This window comes from Buteo buteo, chromosome Z (genome assembly GCF_964188355.1).
Source record: "Buteo buteo chromosome Z, bButBut1.hap1.1, whole genome shotgun sequence".
Classification (NCBI taxonomy): Eukaryota; Metazoa; Chordata; class Aves; order Accipitriformes; family Accipitridae; genus Buteo; species Buteo buteo.
In genome coordinates, this window is record NC_134204.1 from 16,564,722 (window position 1) to 16,585,619 (window position 20,898).

At 39.1% G+C, this 20,898-nt stretch overlaps 1 protein-coding gene across 4 annotated transcripts in view; it reads left to right on the top strand.

Annotated features, from left to right (window-relative positions):
* The window catches only part of GHR (growth hormone receptor), a 132,550-nt gene that overhangs the window by 101,499 nt on the left and 10,153 nt on the right, over positions 1 to 20,898 (top strand). For all 4 annotated transcript variants that reach the window (XM_075021479.1, XM_075021480.1, XM_075021477.1 and 1 more), the window contains 3 exons: positions 13,427 to 13,556; positions 15,978 to 16,138; positions 17,181 to 17,359. In XM_075021479.1, coding sequence (XP_074877580.1) covers positions 13,427 to 13,556; positions 15,978 to 16,138; positions 17,181 to 17,359 — 470 coding nt within the window. The remainder of the gene's footprint in view (positions 1 to 13,426; positions 13,557 to 15,977; positions 16,139 to 17,180; positions 17,360 to 20,898) is intronic.

Genomic DNA, 20,898 nt, shown 5'->3' on the forward strand with positions numbered 1-20,898 from the left:
TACCTTCTGACTTTTTGGGAAACCAGAGTAAGTATTACCCGTGGCTGTAATACAGAAGAATTGGTGTCACTTATTTCAGCTGAATAACCACGTGTGTGTATTTGCGCATGGGCTTCCTGTTCATAGGCAGGTTGTGTGGCTGAAATCTCACCTTCTTACGTAGCATTATTTAGCCGATCTCCTGCCGTAGCTTCTGGCCCCTTTGACGATCGCCAAGGGCTCGTTTCACCAAGTAAGGCAGCGGGGAGCGCTGGCCCCACTCGCACCGTCACGTTTGCGTGAGGCTGTCTCTCATTGTCCAGACTTGGGCATGGCTTCACATCTCCTACTCTTGAGATCAGCTTGGCACCGAGCAGCCGTTCCTCCGCTAGCTGGGAAGCATCCCCTGGCCCCGCTCTGCTGCTCTGCCTGGGGTGGGATGGCAGTAACCGCTGCCCAGAGCTGCAGCGGGGCGTCCGGGGGCAGGCGGCCTCCGTCCGAAGTGGGGGGGACAGGACGACTCCCCCCCTGCCTGGGAAAGCAGACACCCTTCTCGTGCGGGGATGGGCAGCTCCAAACCCCCGGGCAGGCAAAAGCAAACCTTGCGTTGCAAATAAGGCTCTTTGGGATGCACAGAGAGTCACAAAATTCAGGTTCATTTTTAGTGTCTGTTTAGCAGTTGCTTTCTATAGAGTGCATTTAAAAAGCAGCTTCCAAGTATAGGTGTCATTAGGATTTATAGTTTATGGCTTTGGTGTTTTGTCTTCTTTCTGCGTGCCTTCTTTTTCATCTGCCTTTTTCCGCCTACTTATCCTGGGCTGCTTGTACCTCAACGTAACGTCTGAAGTGACTGAAAATACAGGGATATTTAAAGGTTAGATGAGGGGTTCAGCACTATAGATCTCAAGGTAAAGATTCTGCAACTATCTCTGACCAATTCTGTTGAAATGCAGGCCATAATGTATAATTCATCTCACCTTTCCAAACTTGCACTGGCCCTGCAGGGCCATCAAGATTTAACGTTTGCTTAAATAAACTGAGACAGTGTGATCTATTGTATAATCAAGAATTGGATCTAAGTAAAAGGGTGATATTTCACAAGGTCGCTCTTGCTGCTGTAACAAAAGCAGCTGTCTGTACAGCGAAAGAATGGGAATAATTAAGACTTTCTGAACCCAATTAGAATTGCAAGAAACATAGTATTCTGTGGGAATATGCTAGGTTAGTCATCATAAAAATTACTTTTTCCCTCTTCAGATATTACTTTATCGTTAAAATCTGATTGAACATGCCATTCATCTTTTATTCAGCAGATTTTGTTTTTATTTAACTACATTACTGATGATGAGCCAAAGCACATCCCCATGTGGGATGTGAAACAAGGCTGCCAACGTTAAATGTAGTAGGAAATTATAGAATAACTTTCTACCCAAAAGTAACTGGATCTCGGTTTTGTCTCTCCCTTACACTTGTGTAAATCCATTTTACCTGCTGATGTTGATTCATACAATAGTAAAACCAGCACCAATTAGAGAGGAGTTTTTCCACCAAATTGGATCAATTTCCTAAGTAAAACGTAATATCATCACTGAGTGATGTTCTTACATGAATTATCTTCATAGCTATTTCTATTTATTGTTTTAAAGAAAAAACTAACCTTCTTGCACTCATCATGTTTTTCTGCTCACCTGCAGAGGGGTGAATGAATCACTTAATCCCATGTGCTTCAGTGTGCCAAAAATGTAGTTTTGGTCATTTTGTGTAATTACAGCTTGCGGTTGTTGCTGAGGAAATGGTGTGATTATAACTTCTTTCTTGCGACCTGTCTGCGTAGCAAACTCTTTCTCTTACTGTGCAGGGGTATAGGTGGAAACACAGTTGCTGAGACTGTAGTCAAGATATAGAAATCTGGCTAAATGCACGCAAGTGATCTGTGGGCTGTTGTAAACTCAATTTTCTCTTACTAAGGCATTGGAGCAAAATCAACAGAACGACTGCTGGCTTAAATGGTGTGTTTGTTGACACAGAATAGCAGAGGAATACTCAGAGAAAAATGAAGAGAACAAGGGAAGTTGGGTGAGCAGCGCGGTGATGCACAGTAACTGTGGGAGATGAGTTCTGCAGCACCTGCCTTCAGGCTTTCCAAAGCTACAGGTTCTCCAGAGCAGGAATGGTGTATCTCATAGTAATATCTAGTGTCAATCTATAACACATATATCAGTGATTAATACCTGCCTTTAGAAACCTGAATGTAAATGGAGCTTCCTAACTGACTGTCAGTGCAGTGTCTGACACATTAAAGCAAGTTGTAGGTGCCAGGATTTTCTGAGTAATCATTTTGGCATTGGCAACTGTTCTTCCCTCCCACTTTCTAAGCTCAGTTGGGGTTCACATAATGAACCTCTCTTCTTCCCCTGTTTTCCCACTGCAAAAAACAGAGAAATGCCTATGTCACAATAATTTTAGGGAGATTATGTGTGATTGTTTGAATGATAGCTTGAATGAAGGCATGTACAAAGCTCTTAATGTGTTGTGTGTTGAATGTCCAGAACCTGCTGACTTTAAGCGCATATTGGAAAGCTCCTAGAGGAGAAGGAAGTGATATTATAGATGGTATGTAAGAGCATCTTCTGACTGATCTATGTTTCTTTGATTGTTTTAAAGATTCATTAGGTGTACTGTTGTCAACAGTGCCTATTAATCTTTTGTTAATCTAAATAAGCCATGAAAACTGTCTTGCTTCTGCATGAATGTCACTCTCCTTGGCATAGTATCTAAAGTCCATGCTTTTGTCAGAAGTAGAGTCGTCTTAGGCATGCTAAAGACTAATATAACAGTAATTCTAGAGACCTAGGTTGGTCTTTAGTTAACCTGAATGTTTGGTCTTTGTTTTGTCCAGCCAGGAAATGGCTATGTTTTCAAATGAAAAAAATCAGGGCTTCCCTCTAAAGTCATTCTGTAGTTATTTGAAGACTAGTTTATGAAAAAACATTGGAGGAAGATGGGAAACAAGACAAGTGAGAAAAGCCCATTTTTTAATAGTGCTCAAACTTATCTGTGGAGCCTATATTTCAAGTACTGAGAAGAAAAGCCCCCGCCACCTCTGTCTGTGACTGTTCCTTAATGAAGCTCTGAAGCCCAGGTCTGACAGCACTGGGTTTACAAAGAGGGAATGGGTGTTAGAGAAAGTCAAGTTCAGCAGAGGATACATAAAACTTAAATCACTTTTGGCAGTCTGTCAGAAGAAAAAAGATATTTCCTTTATAAATCTGTCCACTGTGCATTTGAATATGATTGTTTTGTCCAAATCTCCTCTGCAATAGTAAAATAAGGATGAGTCTGGGGGCTTACGTCAGGCCACTCAGAGCTCTACAGATGATCAGGAGATTCTTTTAGGCTCATAGCCAGATCACAGCAATAAAAGCTGAAGGAAAATATGTATTATTCTGTTAAGCTCAACTCCCTTCTGAGTCATGAGTGCTCCCCGTTTGTGTGTTCTCTAGTGCTTTGCTCATCCTAGCGCTGAATTGTCAGTACTTCTGGGGGGGTCTTGTTTTTCCACTGCTAACTTAATTCCATCAGTCTAGTATCATTGGCATGATTTCTCTCTCATTTGGTATTTCCATCATCCTGAATTTCAGAGTAAGTTAAAATGTATCCAGCTCAGCAACTGGATTCCCATTTTGGGAAGAACATCAGATACTCCCCATTTATAACTTAAAATGTGTCACATACATTTCCTTTCACGTACAAGGGTCCAGCTGGGATCCAAAGCACATATGTAAGTCATGGCCTTGAGAACTGCTTGGTACTCTGGTTGGTTGGTTGTTTTTTTCAAAGAAAACTAGTTCGTAAATTAGCAGGATTTTTACATGATACATCACAATATTGGCTTCATTTCTGACAATGAAGAGTGAAGACTATTGTTTTATAAATACTGTTAAAAGGACAATCCTTGTAGGTCTACAAGAACTCTACTTAAGCGGGGGACAGAACTGTTGTCACAGTCATTTTCCTTTTGAAACCCACCAGAAAGGATGCTCTTACAAGAACACTGCAAAACTGCAAAGACTCGGGTTCTTGCTAAGTTTGAGGATAAGTAGAGCAGAAAACAATAGTTCTGTTCTTCTCTAGCTTGTTTTTAAAATTTCACTGGATCTTCTTTGAAGCTGGTAACTCATAGTTCATGATTCATTGCAATAATAAAGCTCTGAATTACTGAACAAGTAAACATCCTGGCTACAGTAATAAAACAGACACTCTGAAAAGCACAGAAGAAATACTGCATGCCAGAATGTTCTAAAATACTGAAATCAATTCAGTCTTCTTTGGAACCCAGGAAAAGATATTATGATCCAGATATGCAACAAGAGTGAAAATACTGTATAAACCCCTGTATTCTTCACAGCCTCTGTAAAGATGAAATTGGGTGGTTCTCATCATGAAGAACTGTGAAGAATCAGGATGACTTTCAGTCTTCAGGTATTCAAAGCCACATAAAATTTTCAGACATCACTGTCACTGATCAGAGTATGAGAAGTAGCTCTTTGGACTGCTTTGAGGGCTCAGCTTTTGTTCGGTGCACATGCCCTTGTTCTGTCAGGTGGGTCTTGTAGCAGGACTTAGCAGAGAAATCTCTAAATGACGAATCAGTAATGTCCCTTGGAGTTTCATTCCAGGTATGGAAGGTAACAAATGATCCTCCTAGTAACAGCTTCTGGAAGTTTTTTGTCTCTTTAGTTTTTATATTGATATATGGCGACTGTAACAGGGAACTTCGCCCTGGACTGAAAAAAAAGATTGCTGCTGACTTTTGGGAGTTTCCTTCAAAGACGATCAGATAGTTGTTCTGTGGATAGAACTGGCATTTTTCCTTCACTTACTTCACTTGACTAAAAACCACACCAAATTGTACTACTTCAAATTTCAAATAGAGATTGATGATTTGTACTCCATGAAAATCTCTGTAGAGTATGAGGTAGGATTTTTCCATCATGTATGCAAATGTTATTGCACCTAAATCAGGCAGTCATTATTTTGGAGAATGCTTAAAATCTGCAGAAGCCAAAAGTAGCTTTAAAGTTCAACAAAGGGAAGTACAAGAATTTACACCTTAACTCTGGTCTCCCAAAAGCAGTGTGAATTAAAAGGACCAAATGTCAAGAACAAGGCCAGATTGAGGGCCAGTATCTTTGTGAGTTACTTCATTCAAATGTAACAAGGGTGTGGAGGGGGAATAAATAGCAATAAACATCAGGATGCATTTGTGCATAACCAACACTGTTTCGATGATGAAATACAGTTTGTGACATAGCATCATTGGCAATTGACAATACACAGCTGCATCTGTCTAGTGAAACCTGGCAATTTCATGGCCCTGCTTTTATGGAGCACTGTTTATAATAGACATAATGACTGAAACCTTGTTAGATCTGTGAGGAAGACCTCAGTCTTTCTTTTGCGCTGTCATTATTCTGCAGAGAATTAAAGAGAAGTGCACTGAGTCATTGCTTTCTTGTTTCTTTTCACATTGTCCTTACAGCCACCTGCTTTCTCCTCCAGTCCCTTATCTCTTCTGGGTGATCCCAGATACATGAAATTTCTTCTCTAGGCTATCAGGATACCTATGTGCTGGACCAAGAAATTGTCATCTTCACTATTTAAACTGAGTGACAGTGTGATTGCAGGTTTGCGTCAGCTCCCACATTTCATTTACAGTTTGTCAATATTATGTTTCTTCTGCCCTTCTGCCTTTACCTCAAGTCTTTTGCTACCTTTTACTCTTTGTCTCATACACACTTATGTGTCCTCTTGTGCTTTCCTTTCCAAACACATTGTCTTCTCTTCTCATCCTTTTTTCCTGCTGTGTCTTTGTCCTTCTTCACCTTATGCTCCCTGCTTTTGCTCCCTTTGTCCACTCCCTCTGCAGATGTTAGCTGTGCTGTAACTTCTCCTTTGTAAAAACACGCTCCATACTGTTCTCACGTTGGCACTTCTGTTGTTTGCGTTCCCAACGCCGCTGTGCAGCCATTTGCTGTTGCCTGGCACAGCAATGCACTCACTGCAGCACCCTGCCCACCGCAGGGCTCTGCTTGCCTCTGGCTTGCGAAGCTTGGACCCCACCGTGTCCCCTGGTCGGACCGAATCGTGGCTATCCTGTGGGTGTACTCACTCCAGTGCTGTCGAAGTGCCCCCGCTTCACAGCTTCTTATTTATAGGAAGTAAGCTAATGTTAAAACAAGGGAGGTAAGTTGTCAAATTTAGCTGGGACCATCAAGATGTGCCCTAGCATGAATTTTCCACTAAGGTAATTGTAAAGTTGCAGTTCTTAACCTGGGTTCACACCTAACAGTCTCACTCCCCAGATCCTCTGAGTATTTTCCTCTTAGAGTCTGGGGAGGTGAGTGACAGCTTGGAGCCCAATTTGGGGATGCCGGATTAGATTTCAGCTTGTCTTTCTGGAAAAATGTCAGTCCTGGTTCTGAGCACCCCTCTCTGGTGGGAGGGTGGTGGTTTTGGAGGGGCTGTGTCTCAAGACATCCCCTCACCACTGCATGGTGGCTTTGTCATGCTGCATGATGGTGAGCAATGGGTTTGCTTTCAGACAGCTATTAACTTTGAACTGGGCTTCAGACTGGAAATTGCTAGTACATGTGCAGGAGAAAGAAGGATGTTGGAGATGTATGTAGTAGAATACTGTAGAATTGTTGGCTCTGAGAAAGGCATGGAAGACCTTTTGTGGTGTTTGCTTATTGCACAAACTGTTTCCCTGCAGGACTTGATTTGTGCTTCCGTATTTCCTCATATGCCCTACCACATAACGTTAGTCAATACTGAACATCTACAGCAATGGCCATAACAGATAAAAACATTATTCATTATTATTTTTATACATACTTTCTCAAAAATGTAATTTCAATTTGAGTTACAACTATATAAGCAATTAAGAGATAATTGGAAACAAGGTTTTTACATTAACTGCCTTTCATTTACAAATACTGTGACATCCTTCTCTGCTTCCCTCTATATGTTATATGTGTAGTCAGGCCAGTTGATACAGCTTGCCTGTAACAGAAATCATGTGATTCCACTACTGCACATGGGAGAGCATGATTTGGAAAGCAAATGCCAAAGACTATGGAACATGGCACATGTCCACATCCTCACTCATCCCTGTACTGTCTCATGGGCAATAGTACTAAGTAATACTACATGATTGTTTTTTCCCTAGTCCTAAGCTTCATTTACTTAATTTTTGTGTGTACCCTTACAGACACCACATCAGTGAGCCACATTGATTTCTGTTCTGTGGATGCTCAATAACACAGAGAGTGTGGGAAACCCGCACAGCCATTGGACCTCGATGCTGTGGAAAAGCTCTGCTTCTGCAAGGCTTTTATTCTTTTAACTCTGTCAATCTCACTTGACAAAAAAAGGGAGAAGTTTGTTCTGAAGGAGAACAACCTGAAAGCGGAGAGGCATTGCCTCTTCATTCAGTGTTACCAAGCTCCAGGATTGGGGTTTTTTTTAGTTGTTGTTCATTGATTATGTTGCAGACTTGCTAAAAAATCCTTCTGGCATTCCTCAAAACACTGTGCACACACACTAAATTAGTCTTCAATACAGAGGTGAAAACATACTCCTCTTTCATGTTGCTCAGCAAAACACCCATATTTATCAAGAACTATTACCATATTTAGACTTTCTCCATGAGCAAAATATTCTTTTATGCAGCCCTTCCCTTCAGTTTTCACTGCGATATAGCATCTTAGAGTTACTAAACGTTGCTTTGTTTCTGTTGAGTACTTTATGCAAAAGGATCTTATTTATTATGGATATGAAAGAAATTGTCTTCTTTTCCCCAAAAAGTTGTTCCAAAACTTTACTTTTGGCCCTTCATGGACGTGACCTAGAGCAAAAGCTGAGTCAGACTAGCAAGCAGCCTGATGAGGAAGTGACCTTATTGTTGTGTCCGCTTACTGCATCCCACTCTCTGTGTATGTGATGTCTGACAATTTATTAGTACTAGACTGTACCTATTTAAAATATCATCTACTGACAGCAAATGCTGTTCATTTTGCTGTGCAATTTGAACAAATCAGAATTTCCTGGTACCAGAGAAATCAGCCTGCCCTTATTAAAGTAAATTACCAAACACTTGTTGAGCTTGGTGGATTCAGGAGCAGAACCTAATTGGTGGAGCATTCACTTTCAATGTACAAATTTGAGCTACAGTAAATAACACTCCAGATCTTCATAACTGTTTCCAATTTTAAATGTAGTTAGTTCTGCTGTTTACGTTTCCATTTCCCTCTTTCTCTATTATGCTCTAGCAATGACGCATTGGTTATGCTTTGAGAGTTGATTATATGAAGATATATACTGTTGCATAAGGTTTCTTCTATCATTGATTTGCATATTGGAACATGTTATTCTTCTGTAAGTTTAAGTGTGCTCTAGGTTTTATAGGTATTGTAAGTTCTGATAACTGATAATTCTACATAAACCTTATAAAATTACAACAACTAGAAATACTTCCTTTTGTTCAGCAAAAATATACCCTCTTTTCTTCATTTTCTGTTTAGTTAGCTTGATTTTTTTTGATCATTCATATCCTCATTATTATTTCACCTACCTAAGACCTATACTAGGAAGAGACATTTCTGTACAACTTGTGTCCTGTTCCACTGCTGTTCCTGCAGAAGTACTAGAGCTCTGGTGGCAGTAGGGCTTTCCCCAAGATGATGATAATCTGTTTTGTTACACCCCAGTTATAAACTTCAGTTCCTTACTCTTCCACATTTGAGGCTAGCTCCCTTTAAAGTTAAGTTTTATTAGAGGGACTTTTAAGCAAAAAAACCAAGGGAACTTAATCTCTGAAGGAATTAGCCTTCTGACACCTCTAGATTTTAAGATTTCTTTTGTTTTAAAGTTCATGTGTATATAAGTTCCAGTAAGCTGTAGTTACAGTACTGTATTCTTTTTAAAGATTAAAGAATATATAGCACTGAAACTATGCTAAATGGAAAACTGCAGGCTGGTGACCCACAAACAAATGTAAGCAGAAGAGATGGCACATCTGCATTCCTAATTCTTTCCCTAAACCACACTATTGTTTTAGCTACTGTTTTGGCACAGTTTCTTCTGACTGAGCCAGAGTTTAGACCATGGATAATCTGTGGTCATAACATAATGAGAGCAGAATGTGAAGAGATTGTACTCTTTTGCTGTACGGTTGTGGCAGCTGAACATTTACCTTCAGCTAAACCCTGGGGCAGGACTAGGAACTTTTCTACCAAACCTTCTTAGTAATCGCAGTAGAAGCCACAGATTTGCCATTTTTCCATGTTTTCTACTGTTGAATCTGCATATTCAGCCAAGTCATTATCTTGAATCAAGTGAGTGCTTTTATTCATGACAATTTGCCTGGAACTTATTGGATCAGGTAGGAAAAGAGCAAGTGTGTATTCATGATTTGTTTTGCTTTTCTAGTCTATTTAAAATCTCAGTTTGACAGCCTTTACTTTCAGTACCCTGCTGCCTTTATGCCTAAATGCGTTCAGCTGAGCTGTTGTGTTCATTTATCACATTTTGGTACAGTTTGTTCAGGAGATGGAGCTCACACCAGGTCCTGTACAACATTGATAACTGACTTGTGTGGGAAACAAGGAATTCAGGAGATCTACCCCAAGAGTGCCAAGCCTTATAAAAGTCAGTATGACAAAGTTTCCTCCAGTCAGTCACAAAAGCCTGCAGTTTTGAAGGCTGGAAACTTGACACAGAAACTGGAAACAATCAATCAGAAGATAATTTTTCTTACAAATGGAACTGGTCATAAAACATATATATATATAAGAACTGGTAAACCAAGATATGAATCCCAAACAAAACTGCTCCCTGCTCAAAAATTCTTGTGCCTGTTGAAGGAACACCTGTGAGACAAAGCATTAAGAGTCCTGTCATGAGGAAGAGGAAGAGAAAGTGGGACCTTAGGGATACATTCCTCTGAAGTTAGGCTGTAAGAGACCAAGTCTTACTCTGTATTCTGTGTGCATTGCTAATCCTCTCTATTGTAACTGATGCCACTTCTGGCTGTGTTATGATCCATTTTCCTAGAAGAGTTTGTACATCTTGCAGTCCTTAATTTAGCTTGTATATAAGGCTGGTGAATTCAACAGAATTCATTATTAGGACTTGGTAGAGCCTATATCTAAGATCCTGCTGGACCTCTCAAAACGTAAGTGAAGTTTGATTCCATTCAGTTCATTTCATCATGTTAAGAAGCGACAGTGTGACTTTATTTAACCCTGGAGATGAGGACATGATCTGCATGGGCTTTAAATATTGTATGTTCTAGCTATAAATATGGTGCAGGCATCAACAGAAATATTCCAATTTAGGAGGGTTTTCCAGTGTATCATTTTCTCAAATTCTTAACCTGTTTTGGTAAAAATAACTATAGTTGTTCTTGATGCATGTAGCTGAGGATAGAAACAGGAAAAGCCATAACATGTACTTCCTTGCACACTATCTGTTTATAGAAGAAGGGAGAGACTTGTGTCTTGTTGATTATAGGTATTATGCAATGGAGGCAATTTTACTTATGTCTTTGAAGTAAAGGCACAAAATTTCATTTATTTTTCTTTGTTTTGTTTTTTAAACAATGATTTGATTTTCAATTAAATAGAAGAGAAAGTTCAAGTTTGAAAGCTGGAACACTCATACATTTAAAAAGTTATAAATACAATAATGTTCTTGAATCTTTTATTCTGTTTTATTTTGGATCTGTGTTATTTATGACAGTTTGCTATTTCATGATCATGTGCTGTTTTTAACAAAGATTTCTTCCACGTGAGAATTGTTTGATAAATGATGTAAAAATGTGTAAAAGCTCAAATCAAGGTCAATCAAAAGCATTTTGGGACTTAGGCCAAAGCTGTCAAATATTGACTACCATACCAAACAAAATCAGGCACAATAGTCAAAATGGTTTGTTTCAATATTTTCTGAAAAAGAACAGTGTGTGATTTTTTCATTTGCTGCAACACTTCATTTCAAAATTTGTTTCAATTTTTAAAAGAAATTTATTTAAAGTTCAGTGAAATGGAACATGCTGGCTAAGAAAGAGGAAAGAAACTTTCTGTTTAAATCTTTCCAATCAAAAATCAGTTATTTTAGGTTGGCAAGAAAAATTCTAAATGCTTGAGAGGCGGGGAGAGTGGGGGACAGGGTGGCATAAGCCACCCAATTTATGAGATCTCTTCTTTACGTACATATGTTCAGGCCTTGTTTAAGGTCCAAAATGTGAAATGAGGCAATGATACGGGATGAGCAAAACAGAAATTCATAATAGTCATGAATTGGTTACTGCCTGATGTAATTCATAATATTCATGTATTAGTTACTGCCTGATGTGGATGCTTAGCAGTGTATAATACAAAGTACACGATTTGAACCATTAAGCCCAAGAAATACAAATTGCTGTGGTATTGAGTGGCTGGCTGTCTGAGCCATAAATAAAGGAGTCAACATTCAGCAAGGCTACAAAATCCTCATGCGTAGGAGGAAGCATCTGGTGAGTGTGGGTGTCTGTACATTAATACTTTTTCCAACTTTGAGTGTAATTATTTTGTACCAAATATTATCATAGAATGACAGAATGGTTTGGGTTGGAAGGGATCTTTAAAGGTTATCTAGTCCAACCCCCCCTTGCAATGAGCAGGGACATCTTCAATTAGATCAGGTTGCTCAGAGCCCCGTCCAGCCTGACCTTGAATGTTTCCTGGGATGGGGCATCTACCACCTCTCTGGGCAACCTGTTCCTGTATTTCACCACACTCATCATAAAAAATGTCTTCCTTACATCTAGTCTGAAATTCTGATATTCAGAGCTGTGATACCACAAAAATATTTGTAAAGGACATCACATGTAGAGTCCAGTAGCATCATGTCATTCCCTGGCCAGGGATCAGTTCACCAGTCATAAACACCTGATTAATATCTACATTTCAAGTGCCATATGGAGAAATTTTCTTAAATAAATGATCATATTTCCCAGACAGTCAGTGAAGAGAGGTAGACACTTCCATGTGCATGTGATCTCCCTGTGGAAAGCTTTCCATGCCAAATAGGAAACATTTAGACCCTTAAAAATTAGGAAAAAGTTAAGTACTTACTTTGAAAGCAGTGAGTCATACCTGCAATTTTTGTTTTTGTTTTTCTCACAAGGGTTGATGAGGCTGACTATTTGTGGCAGTCATTTCGTGGCCCTACATTGTTTCAGTTTTGACAAAGAACAGAAATTATGAATATAGAAGTGGCATGTGGCAGAACAGGCACATGCTTAGAGCTGTCCTTATCTCTCTCAGAGCAAGGTTATATCTACACAATGTCATATACACAAACCTGAACTCAGTTCAAGGTAGCTACTCTGATGAGCAGACACATTGCAAAACTGCTCAGCTGGGTAAATATTACGCTGTGGTTAGTCTCATACTGAGCCCTGCAGTGCCACGCTTTCTTTAAAGCAAGTGCAGGGCTAATTCAGTTATATCTGTACTGAACTAATCAAACACAGTATCGCCAGCCGGTCAAAAGAGGTGATTATCCTGCTGGATTCAGCACTGGTGGGGGTCTCACCTTGAGTGCTGTGTGCAGTTCTGGGCCCCACAATTTCAGAAGGATGTGAAGGTCCTTGAATGCATCCAGAGGAGAGCAACAAAGCTGGTGAGAGGGCTGGAAGGAATGTCCTGTGAGGAGAAGCTAAGGATTTGGGGCTTGTCTCGTTTGGAGAAGAGGAGGCTGAGGAGCGACCGCATTGCGCTCTGCAGCTTCCTGAGGGGGCGAGCGGAGAGGGAGGTGCTGGTCTCTTCTCCCTGGTATCCAGTGATAGGACATGTGCGAATGGTTCAAAGCTGCATCAGGGGAGATTTAGACTGGACATTAGGAAGCGTTTCTTTACCGAGAGGGTGGTCAAACACTGGAACAGGCTTCCTAGAGGGGTGGTCAATGCCCCAAGCCTGTCAGTGTTGAAGAGGCATTTGGACAATGCCCTTAATAACATCCTTTAGCTTTTGGGCAGCCCTGAAGTGGTCAGGCGGTTGGACTAAATGACTGTTGTAGGTCCCTTCCAACTGAAGTAGTCTATTCTGTTCTATTCAACTACAGCTATAGGGTTGGCAGATCCCCACGCTGTGTGTCAGGCTGTGATACTAACACTTCTACACTGCACAAAACAGAGCTTGACCCATCTTTCAAATTTGACTTCCTACAGGTGTAGTCATCTACATATATGCACATAAGAAGAATTTAAATCTTGCCTCATTTTACAGAAGGAATTAGAAGAAAAGTTAATTATTGATTAAAAATGCTGAGTTTCATTTTAACAGCATGTTAAAATGGATTTATTTAAGTGTCTCCTTCTGTCCTCTGCCATTCTTCCTGACAGACCTTTTGCAGTGGCCACAAATCAGCAAGTGCAGATCACCTGAACTGGAGACATTTTCATGTTATTGGACTGATGGAAATTTTTATAACCTCACTGCTCCAGGAACAATACAACTATTGTACATGAAAAGGTAATAAAATGAAAAGAACAAAAGAAAGAGGAAAAGAGAGAGGAGCCATATATTTTGCTATGCCTGTTAGCTCGTTGCTGTTAATTTTTTTGCTATGATATGAGCCATAGTGTTTAAGGGCATAAAACTGTGTTTTATGTGCATATTCTTCAGTGTCAGAATTTGTTGTTAATTACTTAGCAATTTGCAGCGATAAGCATTACTTGGCAGATAATTAAGAACACATGCTTATTAAATTTAGGTCCAGGTGGCAGAATCCAAAACTGAACACTGTATGACTTGGGAAAGGAGTTTTTAATAGGGAACTTCAGTTTATTCCTTATCAATCTAACATGCAACTGTGAGATTTATTATATCTGTGCAAAGATGTGGAGTCTGGATTCAAATTTTTGTTAAAGTTTTATAACGCTCCCATTGATCAGTTGCTAAATTGAAGTCTGAATGCAGATCCAGGTGAAAAGGCCCCTCTGAGACTGCGGATAACGTTTCATTGAGCCCTGTTCAATTCTGATTCACATTCCACTTCAGCTTTTGTAATTTTCAAGTTGTTTCAATGATTAGCCTGAAAGAGGCTATAGACATTACCAGTAATGGCTATTAAGGAAAACAGGCCTTTTGTTCCGTCTAATGTACTGACTTTCAACCTTTTTGATCTACAGACACTTTCTACCGGTGATGATACATTTGCTTAGCAAACTTAAGCCTAATGGCAAGTCTGCCTTTCTTATTTACTCTTCTAAGACCTCTCAGAAATACAGGGATACAAGTTAAAACCACTATTTAAGTATAAATGTGTAGCTGACAGTTGTCAGTGGCATGTAACATGAGGGTACAAACTTTAAAAATTAATTCAACTCTTAAGATAAAGTACCACGTACATTGAGCAGATCACATATTTCACTGTTGTCCTAGAAATTAGAATACTGCAATAAAAGATGTGAATTGAACATCCACATTAAAAATATTTCAGTTTCAGAGTGCAAGCAACATTTAAGGCTCAGGACTGAACTTTAGCCCAGTCTCCTACTTAACACAAGCCATAGTATCTAACCACGTACAGCTTTATCAAGTCCTTACTCTGGCAGACCTACAGCATTTCCTTTAGAAAAGTGTCTGGTCTCATCAGCTAAGCACAAGACACCAGTGCTTAGCAGCAAAAATGCTTCTTACTCAATTTATGTAGCATCTGCCTTTTTACTCTTAAGCACCCACTCCAGTATTGAAGGCTGCACTTGGCATAATTGATTTAGCTTAATCCTCCTTCTGTACAGCTTCAATGCCTTTTAGTAAGAAGAGGCATTTATGGTGTATTTTTGACAAACCAAGACTGTAATTTTTTAAAAGATCCCTGTTCGGTCTATATTTGGGCTAAGAGATAGTATCGAGACAAAGAACAGCAACAGCAGATCTGTTCACAATGAGATTTGTTTTTCTAAAGTGACTTCAGAAATACTGAATAAATATCTGTCACTTTTCCTGTAGGCTATTTCTAACAATTTGGTTATTCCCATTTTTCTTTAACTGAAGACTTATTTGGTTTTGAACCTGCTGAGTAGTTTCACCTTGGCCATATGAAAATGACCTTACACAAGTAGGAGTGTTCCTCAGTCTGAGAGTTCATGCCACTCTTTATAACTCTGTTGATTTGTCTTTTTTAAGAGATTAAATGAATGTGATATTTCCTGGTGCATTTCTTTTATTTAGAAAGAACATTTATGAATTTTTTAACAAAGAATGGAAAAACGTAAGACGCTTCTTGCTAGTAGTTCCAAGCCTGTGTTTTAGAAGTTCTGTATCCCAAAGAATTTAGCCCTTACTCACTCTTCCCTTCTTTCACATCCTGCAGTCCTGGGTTGGTTTGTGCCAGGTCTCCTGCAGCATCCACCCTTGGGCACTTTCCCATGTGAGCAGTCAATGCTCCAGTGCCTACATCCCAATACAGCTTCCCAGTGGAATGCAATCCCCTGTCCTTGGCTGTGCAGCTGGTGCTGTATTGATCTGCCATAAAAACTGGCTCTCGCTGTTTCAGACCCCATTATGTAGATGGGCATCTTACTGCAATTTAACTTTGCCTGAACAACAGTTGCTTAAATGCATATCAAATTTACCTAAGTTTATGCTTGCTGGTAGTCATTACCACCTACCAGCATAGCAAGATGTGTTGTCTGACTGTTCTTTTGGAAACAGCACCCAAAGCATAGAGATGCCACTAACAGTATATGAGAACCTAAACTCATTTATGCAGGTTGCTTGAATAGTGGCTTGGTTTCATTGTAAATCACAATCAATGTTGACATGTTTTTCTCACTTCCATAGAAGTTACGACTTATCCACAATGTGTTTTGTAACATCTATAATTTGTACTTTTTAAGATCCATAAGTATCTCTATCATGTGTATTGCATTTTTGTTGTCATTCTAGGAATGATGAAGACTGGAAAGAATGCCCTGATTATATCACTGCAGGAGAAAATAGCTGTTATTTCAACACATCCTACACCTCTATTTGGATACCATATTGTGTTAAGCTTGCCAATAAAGATGAAGTATTTGACGAAAAATGTTTCAGCGTTGATGAAATAGGTATGCTTCCATTATGCATTTTACCTCTATGTTTTTATATCACAATAGGTCTGATGCTATAAGCTTTCATATTATTCATACTGTGTTTAAATTTTCCCTCTCAGAAAGGATAGTTTCCAAAAAATATGATACATAGGAAGGGATTTTGTTTTGTAACATATGTAATGTGATCCACACCAGAAAATATTGCCTGGATTGGAAAAAGCTAAAAGGATAAAAGCAAATACATGGTTTCTCGTTCTGAATACCAATGGTCTCTCAAATGTCTGCACATGACCTTGCCTTTGCTGTCACCCTGAGTGCTTTCTAATGGATGCTACATCCCTTTGTTCAGTGTGAGCAAGGATAGCGTGAAAATCTTGATTCTGCAAAGTTCTGGAACCAAACAGGTTTTTGCGCCTGAATCAACACTAATCTACAGAATCAGGATGTTTAGCATTTCTAAGCTAGAATTTATATTTATTGCAATGTGAATTGTGACTGTCTGGGACTTTGCAGATGTTATTGCTTGTTCAGAGCGATGCTCTATGTATACGCAATTAATTTATTCCTCCAAGTGACCAGAATAGCCACTGCTCTCTTTTCTTCAGCTGAACAAAATTAGACTAATTTTTCAGATACCACAGTTTTTCAATGTACTTCTATATTAACTAAATTTTTAATTTATCTTTCTGTGTTACTCCAGTTGTTGTTTTTATTTCCAGTGAGAACTCTAAATCTAAATTTTGATGGAGAATTGCTTATGTCTCAGTGTTTTATAAGCTAATATTGGGAAATGTAGTGTAATAGGTAATACATTTTTAGTCTACTTTATTATTCACTCAGGTGAGATTTATGGAGAGCAATCTACCGCCAATGACAGGGTCCCTTCTTGTTACCAAACTTGTAGAGACTTTGTCATTGACTCACAGGTTAGATTTTAATCAGCAAATACGTGATTAATATGCTTTTTTAGTCCTGAAATAATTTAACAGTGTGTAGTAAGAATGATCGTTTCACATTGAAAACTGGCTGTTTTATTCCAAATACTCTGTTTAAACAGTACTACCTGATCCCCCTGTCCACCTTAACTGGACTCTGCTAAATACTAGTCAGACTGGGATCCATGGGGATATCCAAGTAAGATGGGATCCACCACCAACAGCAGATGTTCAGAAGGGATGGATTACTCTGGAGTATGAATTGCAGTACAAAGAAGTTAATGAGACAAAATGGAAGGAGGTATGAAGCAAATATTAACTATACAATAGTCATAGTACAGTGCAGGCTTGTTCTGTCCATAACACTTTTGTACCACTATGAAAAGCAACAGGTTTGTAATTGCTATTAGATGATGCCTTAAGTCTTAAACAATATACGCACATTCTTCTGAAGTTTTCTAGCAAACATTGTATTGTAACTTTATGTGTCAATATAGGCGGCATGCAGGATAATAATAACAAACCATGAAATTCCTGTGTTAGATTAGAAAGTATAGCAATAGTCAGATACATACAAGTTTTTTCAAGGATAAAATATTTCTCTATTGTTTTCCTAAAGCTCAGAAGTTGGAACGGCAATATTTTGCTTGGAATATGTCACCATGTCAGTCCAGATTCTTCAGGGTACCTGTAAAGTTCTAATATTTATAACTATTATTTCAGTAGATTAAAAAAAAGAAAGAAAAGCTGAGTTATAATTTAAAATTTGATACAATAAGCAAATAAAAATAATTCAACATAGAGAAGAAATACAGATTTCATACCAGACAGCAATGGGAAATTTATGACTATATGGATAGTCCATGAAAATATGAAACATATATATCCAAAATTTTTCAAGTTTTCTTTTTGAAAATCACTTAACTTATCATGTAATTAGTTTTCCTATTACAGGGAAGAAGGTCTTCCCAGCTTACCTGAATGCATAGGCTAAGTTCCAGTGTGTCGTGGCAAATTTGCATATGGAGAAGTCTTCCTGAACACTAGTTCAATGCAATATGAACATCATTTCAGAGCAGAACCCTTCCTTTGCTTTCTTATTCATATGAACTGAATTAAATGACAGAAGGAAAGCAGCTAATATTGTTATAAAATTTTCTTAATCTACAGAAGGCAAATTTACCAATTGAAACATAGTCAAACTGGTTTGGTTGCCTTCATCTGTGAAAGACCTTGGACCCCTCCTCACCTCTGATCCCTCTCAATGCTAGTGTTTTCTGTTTATTCTACTCCTTATAAGTAAGTCTACAGCCAAACAAGCCTATAATGTCTCTAACTTTTTCCTAATACTTGTCTGAATTTCTCTATATACTGTTTTAAGCTATACTTACTGTACAACCACTATATTTTAAAGCCTACAAAATAAGTTAAGTTTAGGCAGGAAATAAATAGTCCTTAAGAACTTGAAAATCTGCAGAGTACTTTAAGGATTTACTAAAGCAGGTGGCAATATGGATACCTCTTTGAAAATGCACAATTTTTATTTTTTTATTGCCTTTAGGTATCAATCACATAAATACTGTAATAAAACTTTGTTCTTGCTCCAGCACCATCAATAATTCCAGCATGCCTTGAGAATACTTCTTCTCAGGAGAGCAAAGGTTTGAGAAAAGAGATAAGGAATTGCCGAATACTATACTTGCCTCAAGAAAAATAGTACTATAGATTATGTTGTACTGCAGCTGTATATATTGTATGTTATTGTGCCTTTCAGCTTAAAAGCACAAACATGGCATAATTCCATGAGACACTATCAGAGCACAAAAGAGAAGTTTGTGAACAAAATCTTGGTCTGGCCTAAGACAACAGCAAAACTGAATAATAGCATTGGAGCAATGATTTCAGTCTTTGCATTCTTTGCTACAAATATCTTCTGTAATGAGTGTTGAAGCAATAAAGAGATAAATGTCTAGTTACACTGTTATAGCTAGTTTTTTACACAAAGGATAATTTTTACTGTTTAAATATACCATAATGCTTTGTGCATATAACTGATACAAAAAAATGATTAAAAAATTAATTTATAGTACTTAAATTGTACTAAGTCTCCCCCTTACTGAGACTTGTTTCTAATTTTTTTAGATGTTTTGGGATTAACCTGTTCAAATTTTCATGTATAGTATTCATTTTTTTTCAATTCATTTACTAATTGAAAATTGGTATCTTAGGAATTGAAAGAGGACTAAAACATTAACTAGTGAAGTATTATAACAGTAAGTTATAGCGATAAGAGGATCAAAATTATTTTCTGAGAAACTTCATAGAAACAATAAAATCCCCACCCTCATATAGCAAGTGTTCATGAGACAGAGCCAAATGTAATCTGGCTGAGTCCGAAAAAATTTCATTGTTGTTATTAGCTCCTCAATGGGTATCTTTTTAAAATTCTACCCTCCTACCTTGAAGTGTTGCCCATTATATTCGCTATACAAAATTCTATCCCCTCTTATGTCTGTCCAAGTTTACTAGTCATGACTAGCAATAGCGATACAGACGCTGTGAGGCTGCTATTTGTTTCAAACAAGGTGAGCAAACACACATCATCTGAGCAACAGTGAAGAATGATGACTTCGTAGTGAAGTGACTGTCTATGAAGTGCCTAAAAGTGTATGTGTGATAGGGAATCTCGAAAGTCTAATTTTCCTTCATTTTTTATTACATTTTAGATTGGCCTGATCTTTTGACTTATTAAAAAAACCCCAAACAACTGTCGTGGTTTAACCCCAGCCAGCAACTAAGCACCACACAGCCACTCACTCACTCCCCCCCATCCAGTGGGATGGGGGAGAAAATCGGGAAAAAAGAAGTAAAACTCCTGGGTTGAGATAAGAACGGTTTAATAGAACAGAAAAGAAGAAACTAATAACGATAATGATAACACTAATAAAATGACAACAGTAGTAATAAAAGGATTGGAATGTACAAACGATGCTCAGGGCAATTGCTCACCATCCGCCGACTGACACCCAGCCAGTCCCCGAGCGGCGATTCCCTGCCCCCCCCTTCCCAGTTCCTAAACTAGATGGGACGTCCCATGGTATGGAATACCCCGTTGGCCAGTTTGGGTCAGGTGCCCTGGCTGTGTCCTGTGACAACTTCTTGGGCCCCGGCTGGGCATGAGGAGCTGAAAAATCCTTGACTATAGTCTAAACACTACTGAGCAACAACTGAAAACATCAGTGTTATCAACATTGTTCTCACACTGAACTCAAAACACAGCACTGTACCAGCTGCTAGGAAGACAGTTAACTCTATCCCAGCTGAAACCAGGACACAACCCAGGCCCAGATCCACCTAATATGGGATGAAATTGGAGATCACAGCTCAGTCTTCAGTGGAGAGGGCCGGACCAGGGAGGACTCTGCTGGCTTTCATTATCTTGTTGAATTTTTGGCTGGAAAAAGGCCATTTCACACTGCAGTGAAGCGTGCTTATGGCAGGGAAGCATGGAGGACCAACTCCAGAGCTGAACACCACACAGCACTGTGTCCGTACCGCACTGGGGCTGAGATACAGGGCTTACTACTTGGAGGAGGGTGAAACTCCTCTCCCTGCACTGCATTGGATATGCAGCCTAATATCTCCATGTGCCGTATGGGTGCCCAGCCCTGTGCTATGCCTACCCAGGGTACTTCTGAACCTTTCCCTGGTACTGTCCGTCTCCTAGTTTTCACCACTTTACTGTTAAAGTTGGTGAAAGCCGTTGCCTTGATTGCTGTGCTGCCTGTCGTGCCTGGGCCAGCCTCTGCTGCTGGTGCCCCCATCCCGGTGGGCACTCTC